The sequence below is a fragment of the Anomaloglossus baeobatrachus genome, chromosome 5 (assembly GCF_048569485.1).
Source record: "Anomaloglossus baeobatrachus isolate aAnoBae1 chromosome 5, aAnoBae1.hap1, whole genome shotgun sequence".
Lineage (NCBI taxonomy): Eukaryota > Metazoa > Chordata > Amphibia > Anura > Aromobatidae > Anomaloglossus > Anomaloglossus baeobatrachus.
Window position 1 is genome coordinate 350,574,489 of NC_134357.1, and position 16,279 is coordinate 350,590,767.

Consider the following 16,279-nt stretch of genomic DNA (forward strand, 5'->3'; position numbering starts at 1 on the left):
GATCTTTAGAAACAGTAATCCTAAAGATCTTTTATCGTATCCTAATGAGCCCCTGGGCGTTGCTTCCCTTGCCAGTTGGCTCCATTAGCATGTTAGTACGTCCCTGTGGGCGTGTTAACATGCTAATGAATACGCAGCGTTACAGGATATCACTCACCTCTCCACCACCATCGCGTCCGACGCTGGATTTCGCCTCAGTGCGCATGACCCCGGAGTTTAAATCATGCACACTACTTCAGTTTGAAGCCAGGTAGTGTACACCCGACTTCATAGTGCGCATGACCAAAACTCCGGGGTCATGCGCACTGAGCGGAAATACAGCGTCGGACGCGATGGCGGAGAGGTGAGTGATCATGTTGTGACGCTGCGTATTCATTAGCATGTTAGCACACCCAAAGGGGTGTACTAACATGCTAATGGGGGTGACTGGCCGGGGAACTAACGCCCAGGGGACTAGTCCCCGCGCTCATTAGCATACAGTAATAGATCTTTAGAAATACTTTTTCTAAAGATCTCTTTATCTATGCTAGTTTATACAGGGACGGTTAGGCAGGGATTAGCAATATGCACCCAGAACTGCTCGTGGTTACAGGTGCATATTGCACCTGACAGGTTCCCTTTAAGGGTTTGAAAGGACTTCAACTATCCATGGAGCCTATGACCAGTTTGCCTGTGCAGATATCTTGTTTCCACTATTTATTTATTTGCCTTTTATCTGTCATTTCTCTTGTTTCTTCAGGTTTATCCAGAATTATTTGTTGACAAGTCTAGAGGAGACAAATTAAAGATTAACATCGATATTATATTTCCACATATGCCCTGTGCCTGTGAGTAAGCTTTCCTTATTGGTTGGTTATCTTACAGGTTATGATAATTCTGCAAGCAAAGGGAGGGATACATAGAATTCATGGTGCCCTATAACAAAAATCCTATATTTTGGGCCCCTCCACCTCAAAAGGAAAAATATTTGGCAGAGAAGGGTGGGAGAGGGACATGTATTGAGGCATAGACACAGGTATTATACCTCTTCTGAATAGAGATGAGTGGACCCAAACAGTAAAGTTCGCTGTTTGAACTCGAACACTGTTTTTTTTTTTTTGTTTTTTTTTTGTTATTGAAAAGACTTTGTTTGGGTGCTTTATATATGCAAACCGCTCGAGTGAACATCACTGTGTTTGTCCCTGTGTGAGCCGCTTGCAGTATTTAATCGGCTTGTACTGGGGGTAACAACAACGTGATCAGATGTAGTGTGCACTAAAAATAATAGTGGAAAAACCGCCCACCCTCCGCAGAAGTGATCTGTTTATGGCTGGCTGCATGTGGGCAGAGGGGCGGAGAGCTGAACTGTGGAATCAGTGAAGTCCTGGTCCCAAACTGAACTTTATCTAAAGTCTGGTTGACCTTGCCAAACCAAACTTCAATGGGTCCTCTCATCTCTACTACTGAATCATGTGTTCTTGTCCACTGTGATGCCCTTCTCTACTCCATAGAGTATGGTGCCCCACAGTGAATTACTCCACAAACACATTATTGCACCTCCAACAGGTCGCCCTACACACACACACACACACACACACACACATTGTGCCTCCTCACACAGTTTGGCTCCCCCCACACTACAAGGACTGACTGACAAGTACAGAATAATTAATAAAAAAAATGTAGTTTCCTGTTGTCCGTGCAGCGTGTGGACTGAGGCTCCATGTAACGGGCATAATCTAGAGACATCATTGCACCTGCTGCTCTGAAAATGAGATTAACAGCCTGAATTGTGGACCAAAAAGCTGACCATTTCCTGTTCCACCATTGAATTCAACAGTTCCTACATCCTTGGAATGCAGATACTGTGGACTTTGTGCCCCCATATGGTGGGATGTTATGCTCAGTCCCTGGCCCTCTTCCTAGCTTATGCGTGGTCTACAGAAAAAAAAAACCCCTATCTTACTCAAACAGCTATACTGTTTAGATTCTGTCCATTAGGACAATACTGTTGTAATGTGGAAATTAACCTATATCACATACTGTTAAGCTATTTCCAGGTCACAGACTGGATAGACAGCAGTGTGAGCAGCTTCTTCAATCCTTAGCACTTTTGCCTTGGATCCTCAGTAAATAACTATATCATCATAGTCTCCATTTATTATTCCGTTTAACTCCTTAACACACTATTGCGGGAGTGAATGTGTATGCAGTGGGCTCAGTAAAGGAGTTCTCTCCGCACGTGGCAGATACCAGCTATATTAAATAACCGGCATCTGTCTCTGACAGACGTGCCTGGAGATGAACAATCTCTGACAGCGGCATTTAAATGGAACATGTACCACTGCTCACGCTTACTGGCTCTAATCGGCACCCTGTGACATGATGGCTTTGAGGTGTTATGTCCAGCTGAAGGCTCCTGTTGCTGCCATCTTGGTACTCTTCTGAAACTCTATTATGATCTTCAAAGTAGACCAAGGTCTATATTATATACTGCAATACTATGCAGTATATAATATAAATTATCAGACACTCACAAGTTCAAGTCCCTAAGGAGTTTAAAAATAGTGAAGGAAAAAAGTTTTTAAAAATATAAGAAAACCATAAAAAAAAATAATCACTCCCAATAATTAATATAGCCACATTCACAAGTATGATGTATAAAAAAAATAAAATTGACCAATCTGATTGGTAAACACCATAAAGAGAATAAAAATTCAATTCGCAATGTGTTTTCTGGTCACTACTCTTCACTAAAGAATAAATTAAAAAAAAGTGCAATACAAACAGCTGTCATGTAAAAAACATGCCCTCACCTAGCTGAATCTATTGAAACACAAAAATGTTACAGGTTTAGAAAAAAATGGCGACCCTATCATAAAACGTATATTGAAAAACAAAAGAGAGAACTGCTCATTATTCAGAAGGTTTTGCCCTATATACACCCTTGTAGTGAAGTCCTCAGGATCCAAGCAGGATACAAGGTACGCACAGTATATCAATCACAAAAAATATCCGCTGGGAATCCATAGGAAAATATATTAAAAATTAACTTTCTTTGTCGCTCTATTGGGAGACCCAGACAATTGGGTTGTATAGGCTATGCCTCCGGAGGCCGCACAAAGTACTACACTTAAAAGTGTTAAGCCCCTCCCCTTCTGCCTATACACCCCCCGTGCTCCCACGGGCTCCTCAGTTTTTTGCTTTGTGCGAAGGAGGTCAGACACGCACAGCACAGCTCCACAGATTGGTCAGCAGCAGCTGCTGACCATGTCGGATGGAAGAAAAGTGGGCCCATATAGGGCCCCCAGCATGCTCCCTTCTCACCCCACTCTTGTCGGCGGTGTTGTTAAGGTTGAGGTATCCATTGCGGGTACGGAGGCTGGAGCCCACATGCTGCTTTCCTTCCCCATCCCCCTCAGGGCTCTGGGCGAAGTGGGATCCTATCGGTCTCCAGGCACTGAGACCGTGCTTCATCCACAACTCCTGTGGAGACTGCTGGATAGGAGCCGGGTACCGTTCAGGGACATGGCCCTGCTACGTGAAGGTACTCTGTATCCCTGTGGGGACCGCGCACGGCAACACCTCAGCTTTGCTGGGTGTGCTAGTGCACCGGGCCGCGGCGCTGACCGGGTTAAATGTGCCATTACACACTCAGCGTCGCTGAGTGTGTTTATATGTAGGGGCTACCGCGCTAACCGCCGCTGCCATGGGAAACTGCGGCGCGGCTGGGACTTGTAGTTCGCCGGGGACTTCGGCGTGTGCCGCGCTTTTACGGCGGCCACGCTTATACTCGAGTCCCCGGCTTGCTTGCGGCTTAGTTTTCCTTTTCTCCCGCCCTCAGCCCTGACAGGCAGGGGGAAGGGCGGGACGCTGCACGGAACATGCAGCACTGAGGGCTGGAGTATGATTTGCATACTCCACCCCCCCTCACTGTGCACAGTACGGGCACCAGTTCCCGCACTTTCTCGGCCACGCCCACGGCTCCCTCCTCTCGTCAGGACGCCGCAGCCATTCCTGTCAGCTCCTCCGATGCTGCAGAGAGGGACAAACCCTGGGAGACCCAGACACGGTCTCTGGTGGCCTCACAACCGTTTTAAAGCGGGTGGTAAGCAGCACCTGTTGGTGCTAGCCCCATGGTGCTGTAGTGTATTAATACATTATTTGTTTATAGTATATACTCTACACTGTATGAGCACAGTTCATTCTGGCTATATACCCTATTGTGTTACACAGGGAAAACAATAGCATGGCGCCCACAAAAGGCAGGGGTGCCAAAACACAGGCTTATTATGCTGCCTGCGCCGCATGTATGACCCCACTACCGGCAGGTTCCACTGACCCTCATTGTGTGCACTGTTCGGCCCCTGTGGCACTTATTCAGCCAGAGCCTATGCTAAGAGGGGCCCAGGGGGAGCCACCTGTTGACACTGTCCAGGTGACGGGGACTGAGTTTGCAAAACTCTCTGAGACTATGGCTAAGATACTGGAAGCCTTGCAGTCCAGGCCGGTATCTCAGCAAAGGGACTCTGTTGAATCATTGTCCCCTGACCCCCCTCAGTTGGTCCAACAATGTCCTCCCGGGGTATCTCATACATCCCAGGCTGAGGGTTATGACTTAGACCCCAGCCCCAGACCGAATAAGCGGGCTCGCTTAGAATTTCCCTCGACATCATATTGTTCAGGGTCTCAGCGGGGGGAATCTCTGGTTGATGATGCGGAGACAGCTGATCAGGATTCTGATCCTGAGGGCGCTCTCAATCTTAATACTCCAGACGGGGACGCCATAGTGAACGATCTTATTGCGTCCATCAATCAAATGCTGGATATCTCTCCCTCAGCTCCTCCGGCGGAGGAGTCAGTGTCTCAGCAGGAGAAATTCCGTTTCAGGTTCCCCAAGCGTACACAGAGTATGTTTCTAGACCACTCTGATTTCAGAGAGGCAGTCCAGAATCACCATGCTTGTCCAGATAAGCGTTTTTCTAAGCGCCTTAAGGATACACGTTATCCTTTTCCCCCTGACGTGGTTAAAGGTTGGACTCAGTGTCCCAAAGTGGATCCTCCAATCTCCAGACTGGCGGCTAGATCCATACTTGCAGTGGAAGATGGGGCCTCGCTCAAAGATGCCACTGACAGGCAGATGGAGCTCTGGTTGAAATCCATCTATGAAGCTATCGGAGCTTCTTTTGCCCCAGCATTCGCAGCCGTATGGGCGCTACAAGCTATCTCAGCAGGTCAGGCGCAAATTGAAGCGGCCGCGCCACAAGTGGCATCCATTACCACCCAGACCTCGGTAATTGCGTCTTACGCTATTAATGCTGTCCTGGACTCTGCGAGCCGTACGGCGGTTGCGGCCGCCAATTCGGTGGTACTCCGCAGGGCCTTGTGGCTACGGGAATGGAAGGCAGATTCTGCTTCCAAAAAGCGCTTAACCAGTTTGCCAATTTCTGGCGACAGGCTGTTTGGCGAGCGTCTGGATGAAATCATCAAACAATCCAAGGGAAAGGATACATCCTTACCCCAGCCCAAACAGAACATACCCCAACAGAGGAGAGGGCAGTCGAGGTTTCGGTCCTTTCGGGGCGCGGGCAGGTCCCAATTCTCCTCGTCCAAAGGGTCTCAGAAGGAACAAAGGAACTCTGGTGCATGGCGGTCTAAGTCACGTCCTAAAAAGACCACCGGAGGCGCCGCTAACAAAGCGGCTTCCTCATGACTTTCGACCTCCTCTAGTAGCATCCTCGGTCGGTGGCAGGCTCTCCCGCTTTTGCGACACCTGGCTGCCACAAATAAAAGACCGCTGGGTGAGAGACATTCTGTCTCACGGTTACAAGATAGAGTTCACCTCTCGTCCCCCGACTCGATTCTTCAGGTCATCCCCGCCTCCCGAGCGAGCCGAGGCTCTTCTGCAGGCGCTGGGCACTCTGAAGGCGGAAGGAGTGGTGGTCCCTGTTCCTCTTCAGCAACAGAGCCACGGTTTTTACTCCAACTTGTTTGTGGTCCCAAAGAAGGACGGGTCTTTCCGCCCGGTCCTGGACCTGAAACTGCTCAACAAACACGTAAAAACCCGACGGTTCAGGATGGAATCCCTCCGCTCCGTCATCGCCTCAATGTCCCAAGGAGATTTCCTTGCATCGATCGATATCAAAGATGCTTATCTCCACGTACCGATTGCTCCAGAGCACCAGCGCTTCTTGCGCTTCGCCATAGGAAACGAACACCTGCAATTTGTGGCACTGCCGTTCGGCCTGTCAACAGCCCCACGGGTGTTTACCAAGGTGATGGCTACTGTAGTAGCGCTCCTACACTCGCAGGGTCACTCGGTGATTCCGTATTTGGACGATCTGCTGATCAAGGCACCCTCTCAAGAGGCATGCCAACGCAGCCTCGACTCTACCCTGGAGACTCTCCAGGGTTTCGGGTGGATCATCAATTTTCCAAAGTCAAATCTGACACCGGCCCAATCGCTGACATATCTTGGCATGGAGTTTCATACCCTCTCAGCGATAGTGAAGCTTCCGCTGATCAAGCAGCAGTCACTCCAGAAAGGGGTACAATCTCTCCTTCAAGGCCAGTCACACCCCTTGAGGCGCCTCATGCACTCCCTGGGGAAGATGGTGGCAGCAATGGAGGCAGTCCCTTTCGCGCAGTTTCACCTGCGTCCCCTTCAATGGGACATCTTACGCAAATGGGACAGGAAGCCGACGTCCCTCGACAGGACCGTCTCCCTCTCTCAGGCGACCAAAGCTTCCCTTCGGTGGTGGCTCCTTCCCACTTCATTATCGAAGGGGAAATCCTTCCTACCCCCATCCTGGGAAGTAGTCACGACGGACGCGAGTCTGTCAGGGTGGGGAGCGGTTTTTCTCCACCACAGGGCTCAGGGTACGTGGACCCAGCAAGAGTCCTCGCTTCAGATCAATGTTCTGGAAATACGGGCAGTGTATCTTGCCCTGAAAGCGTTCCAGCAGTGGTTGAAGGGCAAGCAGATCCGAATTCAGTCGGACAACTCCACAGCGGTGGCATACATCAACCACCAAGGCGGCACACGCAGCCGGCAAGCCTTCCAGGAAGTCCGGCGGATTTTGATGTGGGTGGAAGCCACGGCCTCCACCATATCCGCAGTTCACATCCCAGGCGTGGAAAACTGGGAAGCAGATTATCTCAGTCGCCAGGGCATGGACGCAGGGGAATGGTCCCTTCACCCGGACGTGTTTCAGGAGATCTGTTGCCGCTGGGGGGTGCCGGACGTCGACCTCATGGCGTCCCGGCACAACAACAAGGTACCAATGTTCATGGCACGGTCTCAAGATCCCAGAGCTCTGGCGGCAGACGCCTTAGTTCAGGATTGGTCGCAGTTCAGCTCCCTTATGCGTTTCCTCCGCTGGCACTGTTGCCCAGTGTTACGCAAGATCAGGGCCGAATGCCGCCGCATCATCCTCGTCGCTCCAGACTGGCCGAGGCGGTCGTGGTACCCGGATCTGTGGCATCTCACGGTCGGCAAACCGTGGGCACTACCAGACCGACCAGACTTGCTATCTCAAGGGCCGTTTTTCCATCTGAATTCTGCGGCCCTCAACCTGACTGTGTGGCCATTGAGTCCTGGATCCTAGCGTCTTCAGGGTTATCTCAAGACGTCATTGCCACTATGAGACAAGCTAGGAAACCAACGTCCGCTAAAATCTACCACAGGACGTGGAAAATTTTCCTGTCGTGGTGTTCTGCTCAGGGTATTTCTCCCTGGCCTTTTGCCTTGCCCGCTTTTCTGTCCTTCCTTCAATCTGGACTGGAAAAGGGTTTGTCGCTCGGCTCTCTTAAGGGACAAGTCTCAGCGCTCTCTGTGTTTTTCCAGAAGCGCCTAGCCAGACTTCCACAGGTACGCACGTTCCTGCAGGGGGTTTGTCACATCGTCCCTCCTTACAAGCGGCCGTTAGAACCCTGGGATCTGAACAGAGTGCTGATGGTTCTTCAGAAACCACCATTCGAGCCAATGAGGGATATTCCTCTCTCACGCCTTTCGCAGAAAGTGGTTTTTCTAGTAGCAGTCACTTCACTTCGGAGAGTGTCTGAGCTAGCAGCGCTTTCATGCAAAACCCCTTTCCTGGTGTTTCACCAGGACAAGGTGGTTCTACGTCCGGTTCCGGAATTTCTCCCTAAGGTGGTATCCCCCTTTCATCTCAATCAGGATATCTCCTTACCTTCTTTTTGTCCTCATCCAGTTCACCAATGTGAAAAGGATTTGCACTTGTTAGATCTGGTGAGAGCACTCAGAATCTACATTTCTCGTACGGCGCCCCTGCGCCGCTCGGATGCACTCTTTGTCCTTGTCGCTGGCCAGCGTAAAGGGTCACAGGCTTCCAAATCAACCCTGGCTCGGTGGATCAAGGAGCCAATTATCGAAGCTTACCGTTCGGCTGGGCTTCCGGTTCCCTCAGGGCTGAAGGCCCATTCTACCAGAGCCGTGGGCGCGTCCTGGGCTTTGAGGCACCAGGCTACGGCCCAGCAGGTGTGTCAGGCGGCTACCTGGTCGAGTCTGCACACTTTCACGAAGCACTATCAAGTGCATACCTATGCTTCGGCGGATGCCAGCCTAGGTAGACGAGTCCTTCAGGCGGCGGTTGCCCACCTGTAGGAAGAGGCCGTTTTACGGCTCTCTTACGAGGTATTATTTTACCCACCCAGGGACTGCTTTTGGACGTCCCAATTGTCTGGGTCTCCCAATAGAGCGACAAAGAAGAAGGGAATTTTGTTTACTTACCGTAAATTCCTTTTCTTCTAGCTCTAATTGGGAGACCCAGCACCCGCCCCTGTTTTTTTGTGTACACATGTTGTTCATGTTGAATGGTTTCAGTTCTCCGATATTCCTTCGGATTGAAGTTACTTTAAACCAGTTTATAATTCTTTTTCCTCCTTCTTGCTTTTGCACCAAAACTGAGGAGCCCGTGGGAGCACGGGGGGTGTATAGGCAGAAGGGGAGGGGCTTAACACTTTTAAGTGTAGTACTTTGTGCGGCCTCCGGAGGCATAGCCTATACAACCCAATTGTCTGGGTCTCCCAATTAGAGCTAGAAGAAAAGGAATTTACGGTAAGTAAACAAAATTCCCTTCTTTAATGATTCATTAAAATTCCATTACACTGGCATCTTCCAGCGGATATTTTTTCTTTTTCCCTTTCGCCCATGACAGCACCACCTGAGAGATTCTAGAGACCAATCACCTTAGGGAGGGACTACCGCCTGTAATACCAGTCTAAGGTGGTGCTGTCATAGGCTTCTGAAAATCCCATTACCGGTAAGTAATTAAGATTTTTTTTGTGATCTGATATCATAAAACGTGATGGATTTTTTTTTTTTTTCCCAATTTCTGTATTTTTACTTAAATTAAGAAGAAATCTGTACAAATTTGGTTTTGCTGTAAGTGACCTGGAGAAACATGATGCAGAGTAACTTTTAATCAGAGAATGAACGCCATTAAAGCAAAACCTAAAAACCATGGCAGAATTACACTTTCTTTGTCGCTCCATTGGGAGACCCAGACAATTGGGTGTATAGCTTCTGCCTCCGGAGGCCACACAAAGTATTACACTTTAAAAAGTGTAACCCCTCCCCTCTGCCTATACACCCCCCCGTGCATCACGGGCTCCTCAGTTTTTATGCTTTGTGTTGAAGGAGGCACACATTCACTCATGCTCCCATTTTAGTCAGCAGCAGCTGCTGATTGTATCGGATGGAAGAAAAGAGGGCCCCTAACAGGGCCCCCGGCATGCTCCCTTCTCACCCCACTAAGTCGGCGGTGTTGTTAAGGTTGAGGTAGCCATTGCGGGTACACAGGCTGGAGCCACATGCCGTTTTCCTTCCCCATCCCTTCGGGGCTCTGGGAGAAGTGGGATCCTATCCGGTCATCCAGGCACTGGGACCGGGCTCCCTCCGCAGCCCCTTTGGGATTCTGGCGGACAGGAGACTGAGTATCATCAGGGACAGGGCCCTGCATCTACAGGTACTCTGTGTCCCCTTGGGGACGGTGCATGGAGCACTTTGGCCTCAGACGCTGCAGTGACTGCGGTGTTGGTATGAGACCGGGACTACCGCGCCGACCGCGCCTGCTTGCCGGCCGCGGTTTTAACTTTAGTCCCCGGCTTTTGCAGCCTAGTGCCTTAAACTCCCGCCCCCGGGCCTGCCAGTCAGGGGAAAGGGCGGGACGGTCGGTCTGACGCCGACAGTGAGGGCTGGAGCACACTTAGCTGTCCTCCTCCCCCCTCACTAATCACTCTGGGGCACCAGATTCCCGCACTTTTGTAGTTACGCCCACGGCTCCCTCCTCCCCTGTGAACGCCGACAGCCATGTTTTAAGCACATTCTGCCGGTGGAGGACTTCTGGCTGCAGCTCTGGGAGACCCGAGGCAGGGAATCTGGTGGCCACACACCGCTTGAGCGGTCGGTAAGCCACACCGTTCACCCGGTGCTGGTCCCCCTAGAGTGCCGAACTGTATATATATATATATATATATATATATTATATTTGTATACATTTTCTCGGTTCGGCTGTACTGTTAGCTTGTGGCTATATATCCCTCAGTGATCATTCTCCTGGGAGACAACAGCATGTCGTTCACAAGGAACAAGGGTGCCAAGACACAGGGTTATTTTGCAACCTGTACCTCTTGTGCGGCTATGCTACCTGCAGGTTCCACCTACCCTCACTGTGAGCAATGCTCGGGCCCTGTGGCACTCGCTCAGCCGGAGCCTGGGGCACTGGTGGGACCCTCGGCCCAGGTAGAACCGCCGGCTACCCCTGTACAGGTGGCAGGGACAGAGTTTGCAGTTTTAGCTGAGAAAGTCTCTGAGTCACTTTCACAATCCATGGCTCAGTCTATGGACAAATGGTCTGCTAAGATACTAGAAGTCTTGCAGTCCAGACCGGCCCTTACACAGGCCCCGGGCACTGCGGGATCACCCCCAGGCCCCTCTCGGTCTGCGACGAAGCGTGCTCCTGGGGTGGCCTCTAGTTATTACGTGGAGGACTCCGGCACGGACCGCAGTCCCAGACCGGCTAAGCGGGCTCGCTTAGAATCTTCCCCGACTTCATCACGCTGTTCGGGGTCTCAGCTTGAGGACTCTCTAGAGGATGAGGCGGAGGTCGCAGCCCAGGACTCTGACCCTGACGTTGCTCTCAATCTTGATACACCTGAAGGGGACGCCATAGTAAATGACCTTATTGCGTCCATCAACCAGGTGCTAGATCTTTCTCCCCCAACTCCTCCTATAGAGGAGTCGGCCTCACAGCAGGAGAAGCACCAGTTTAGGTTTCCCAAACGTACTCGGAGTGCTTTCTTCGATCACTCTAACTTCAGAGATGCTGTCCAGAAGCCCAGGGCTTTCCCGGACAAGCGCTTTACTAAACGCCTTAATGACACACGTTACCCCTTCCCCCCTGACGTAGTTAAGGGTTGGGCTCAATGTCCCAAGGTGGATCCTCCAGTCTCTAGACTGGCGGCTAGATCCGTAGTAGCAGTGGCTGACGGTTCATCGCTCAAGGATGCCACGGACAGGCAGATAGAGCTCCTAATGAAATCCATCTATGAAGCCATAGGCGCGTCCTTTGCCCCAGCCTTTGCAGCAGTGTGGGCACTCCAAGCTATCTCAGCTTGTCTGTCTGAGATTAATGCGGTCACCCGTACCTCTGCTCCGCAAGTAGCGTCTTTGACTTCTCAGGCGTCGGTATTTTCATCCTACGCCATGAATGCTGTCCTGGACTCGGCTAGCCGTACAGCGGTAGCATCCGCCAATTCGGTGGCAGTCCGCAGGGCCATGTGGCTACGCGAATGGAAGGCAGACTCTGCTTCCAAGAAGTTCTTGACCGGTTTGCCTTTTTCTGGCGACCGATTGTTTGGCGAGCAATTGGATGAAATTATTAAGCAATCCAAGGGAAAGGACTCGTCCTTACCCCAGTCCAAACCAAAGAGACCTCAGCAACGAAAAATTCAAGCGAGGTTTCGGTCCTTTCGGCCCTCAGCCAGATCCCAATCCTCCTCGTCCAACAGGCCACAGGAGAGCCAGAGAAACTCTTCTGCATGGCGGTCTAAGTCACGTCCTCCAAAGACCGCCGGAGGCACCGTCTCCAAGGCGGCCTCCTCATGACTTTCGGCCTCCCCAAACCGCATCCTCGGTCGGTGGCAGGCTCTCCCGCTTTTGCGACGCCTGGTGGCCACATGTCCAAGACCGATGGGTGAGGGACATTCTGTCTCACGGTTACAGGATAGAGTTCAGCTCTCGTCCTCCGACTCGTTTTTTCAGAACATCTCCGCCCCCCGAGCGAACCGTTGCACTTTTTCAGGCGGTGGACACTTTGAAGACAGAAGGAGTTGTGATCCCCGTTCCCCTTCAGGAACGTGGTCGCGGTTTTTACTCCAACCTGTTCGTGGTGCCAAAAAAGGACCGTTCATTCCGTCCCGTTTTGGACCTCAAATTGCTCAACAGACATGTGAGAACCAGGCGGTTTCGCATGGAATCCCTCCGCTCTGTCTTCGCTTCGATGTCCCAAGGAGACTTCCTAGCATCAATCGACATCAGGGATGCCTATCTCCATGTGCCGATCGCTCCAGAGCATCAACGCTTCCTGCGTTTCGCCATTGGGGACGAACACCTTCAGTTTGTGGCACTGCCTTTCGGCCTGGCGACAGCCCCACGGGTCTTCACCAAGGTCATGGCATCCGTTGTGGCAGTCCTACACTCTCATGGCCACTCGGTGATCCCGTACTTAGACGATCTTCTAGTCAAGGCACCCTCCCGGGTGGCATTTCAACACAGTCTGACCGTTGCTCTGGAGACTCTCCAGAGGTTCGGGTGGATTATCAATTTCCCAAAGTCAAAATTGACTCCGACCCAATCACTGACTTACCTCGGGATGGAGTTTCATACTCTCTCAGCGATAGTCAAGCTACCGCTGGACAAACAGCGTTCGCTGCAAACAGGGGTGCAATCCCTCCTTCGGGCCCAGTCACACCCCTTGAGGCGCCTCATGCACTTCCTGGGGAAGATGGTGGCAGCAATGGAGGCAGTTCCCTTTGCGCAGTTTCATCTGCGTCCACTCCAATAGGACATTCTCCGCAAATGGGACAAGAGGTCGACGTCCTTAGACAGGAACGTCTCTCTTTCTCTGGCAGCCAAGACCTCTCTTCAGTGGTGGCTTCTTCCCACTTCTCTGTCGAAGGGAAAATCTTTCCTGCCCCCATCCTGGGCTGTGGTGACGACGGACGCGAGTCTGTCAGGGTGGGGAGCGGTTTTTCTCCACCACAAGGCTCAGGGAACCTGGACTCCGACAGAGTCCTCCCTTCAGATCAATGTTCTGGAGATAAGGGCAGTGTATCTAGCCCTAAAGGCGTTCCATCGGTGGCTGGAGGGCAGGCAGATCCGCATACAGTCGGACAACGCCACGGCGGTCACGTACATCAACCACCAGGGCGGCACTCGCAGTCGTCAAGCCTTCCAAGAAGTTCGGCGGATTCTGCTGTGGGCGGAGGCCACAGCCTCCACCATCTCCGCGGTTCACATCCCTGGGGTAGAAAACTGGGAAGCAGACTTTCTCAGTCGCCAGGGCATGGACGCAGGGGAATGGTCTCTTCACCCGGACGTGTTTCAAGAGATCTGTTGCCGCTGGGGAACGCCGGACGTTGATCTCATGGCGTCTCGGCACAACAACAAAGTCCCGGCATTCATGGCACGGTCTCAGAATCACAGAGCTCTGGCGGCGGACGCCTTAGTTCAGGATTGGTCGCAGTTTCGACTGCCTTATGTATTCCCTCCTCTGGCAATGCTGCCCAGAGTGTTGCGCAAGATCAGGTCCGACTGCCGCCGCGCCATCCTCGTCGCTCCAGACTGGCCGAGGAGGTCGTGGTACCCGGACCTGTGGCACCTCACGGTGGGTCAACCGTGGGCGCTCCCAGACCGACCAGACTTGCTGTCTCAAGGGCCATTTTTCCATCTGAATTCTGCGGCCCTCAACCTGACTGTGTGGCCATTGAGTCCTGGCTCCTAGCGTCCTCAGGGTTATCTCAAGAGGTCATTGCCACTATGAGACAGGCCAGGAAACCAACGTCAGCCAAGATCTATCACAGGGCTTGGAGGATCTTCTTAGCCTGGTGCTCTGATAAGGGGGTTACCCCCTAGCCGTTTGCCTTACCCACGTTTCTTTCCTTCCTTCAATCCGGAATGGACAAGGGTTTGTCTCTCGGCTCTCTCAAGGGACAAGTATCGGCGCTTTCTGTGTTTTTTCAAAAGCGTCTAGCCAGGCTTCCGCAGGTCCGCACGTTCCTGCAGGGAGTTTGCCACATAGTCCCACCTTACAAGCGGCCGCTGGAACCCTGGGATCTCAACAGGGTTCTACGGGCTCTTCAGAAACCACCTTTTGAGCCGCTGCGGGATGTCTCTCTATCACGTCTTTCGCAGAAGGTGGCATTTCTAGTGGCAGTTACATCACTCCGAAGAGTGTCAGAGCTTGCAGCGCTGTCATGCAAAGCCCCCTTCCTGGTATTTCACCAGGATAAGGTGGTTCTGCGTCCGGTCCCGGACTTTCTCCCTAAGGTGGTGTCCCCTTTTCATCTCAATCAGGATATCTCCTTACCTTCATTTTGCCCTCATCCAATTCACCAATGTGAAAAGGATTTGCATTTGTTAGATCTAGTGAGAGCACTCCGGATCTACATGTCTCGCACGGCGCCACTGCGCCGTTCTGATGCGCTCTTTGTCCTTGTCGCTGGCCAGCGTAAGGGGTCGCAGGCTTCCAAGTCAACCTTGGCTCGGTGGATCAAGGAACCGATTTTTGAAGCCTACCGTTATTCTGGGCTTCCGATTCCTTCAGGGCTGAAAGCCCATTCTACCAGAGCCGTGGGTGTGTCCTGAGCATTGCGGCATCGGGCAACGGCTCAGCAGGTGTGTCAGGCAGCTACCTGGTCTAGTCTGCACACTTTCACGAAACACTATCAGGTGCATACCTATGCTTCGGCGGATGCCAGTCTAGGTAGGCGAGTCCTTCAGGCGGCGGTTGCCCACCTGTAAGAGGAGGGCCGTTGTCGGCTCTTTTTATCGGGGTATTCTTTTACCCACCCAGGGACTGCTTTTGGACGTCCCAATTGTCTGGGTCTCCCAATGGAGCGACAAAGAAGAAGGGAATTTTGTTTACTTACCGTAAATTCCTTTTCTTCTAGCTCCTATTGGGAGACCCAGCACCCGCCCCTGTTCCCTTCGGGCTGTTTGTTCTTTTGTGTACACATGTTGTTCATGTTGAATTGTTCTTTTGGTTCATGGTTTTCAGTTCTCCGAACAGCCTTCGGATTGAATTTACCTTAGACCAATTTATAATTTTCCTCCTTCCTGCTTTTGCACCAAAACTGAGGAGCCCGTGATGCACGGGGGGGTGTATAGGCAGAGGGGAGGGGTTACACTTTTTAAAGTGTAATACTTTGTGTGGCCTCCGGAGGCAGAAGCTATACACCCAATTGTCTGGGTCTCCCAATAGGAGCTAGAAGAAAAGGAATTTACGGTAAGTAAACAAAATTCCCTTCTTTTCCCCATTTTCACCACACTTGGATTTTTTTTTCCCTCATTTTTCAGTACATTGAATGGTGTCATTGAAAAGTACAACTCGTCCCACAAAAGCAAACCATGAAACAATATACATGGGAATAATAATAATAAAAAAAAAGTTATGACTCTTGGAAGAAGTGGAAAGGAAGTAATATGCGCACAAATGCAAATTGGCTGCTGAGGGAAGGTGTTAGGCTATGTGCGCACTAGGCCGTTTTACCTGCGGATTTACCCGCAGTTTTGCTGCGGAAATTTCTTGAGAAATGCTTGTGATCTTTCTGCAGACATTTCCCAGCAAAACCTATGGGCAAAAAAAATAGCTGTGCGCACACTGCGTTTTTTTTCTCAAGAAAATTCTTTGTGAAGATTTTCTTGAGAAAATTTCTTGAGAAAATGTGCATGTCTTTTTTTTTTTTTTTTTTTTTTTCCCCCGCAGGTACCTGCGGAATACCCCCGGAATTTCACTCCATTCACTGTAATGTAATTGCGAAATACCGGGGATATACCGCAGGTAGCAAATGATGTGCGGTATAGCCGCGATTTACCTGTGGTAATGTACATCGCTGCCTGCGGTTTTGCAGGAAGTGATGTCATTATGACAGAAGAGGAGGCGGAGCAGAGTAAACACAGACGTCACACTCCCTGGACGCCGCACAGAAGCACTTCTGTGTGACCTCCAGGTGCCCGTGCAGTCTGTGTCCTGCTCCGGCCCTGCGGCTGCCCGCC

General features: G+C 51.3%; 1 protein-coding gene across 2 annotated transcripts in view; it reads left to right on the forward strand.

The window, feature by feature from the left end:
• ERGIC3 (ERGIC and golgi 3) overlaps window positions 1–16,279 on the forward strand; it is an 80,301-nt gene that overhangs the window by 10,542 nt on the left and 53,480 nt on the right. For both annotated transcript variants that reach the window (XM_075347575.1, XM_075347576.1), the window contains exon 3: window positions 740–827. In XM_075347575.1, the coding sequence (XP_075203690.1) occupies window positions 740–827 (88 nt within the window). The remainder of the gene's footprint in view (window positions 1–739; window positions 828–16,279) is intronic.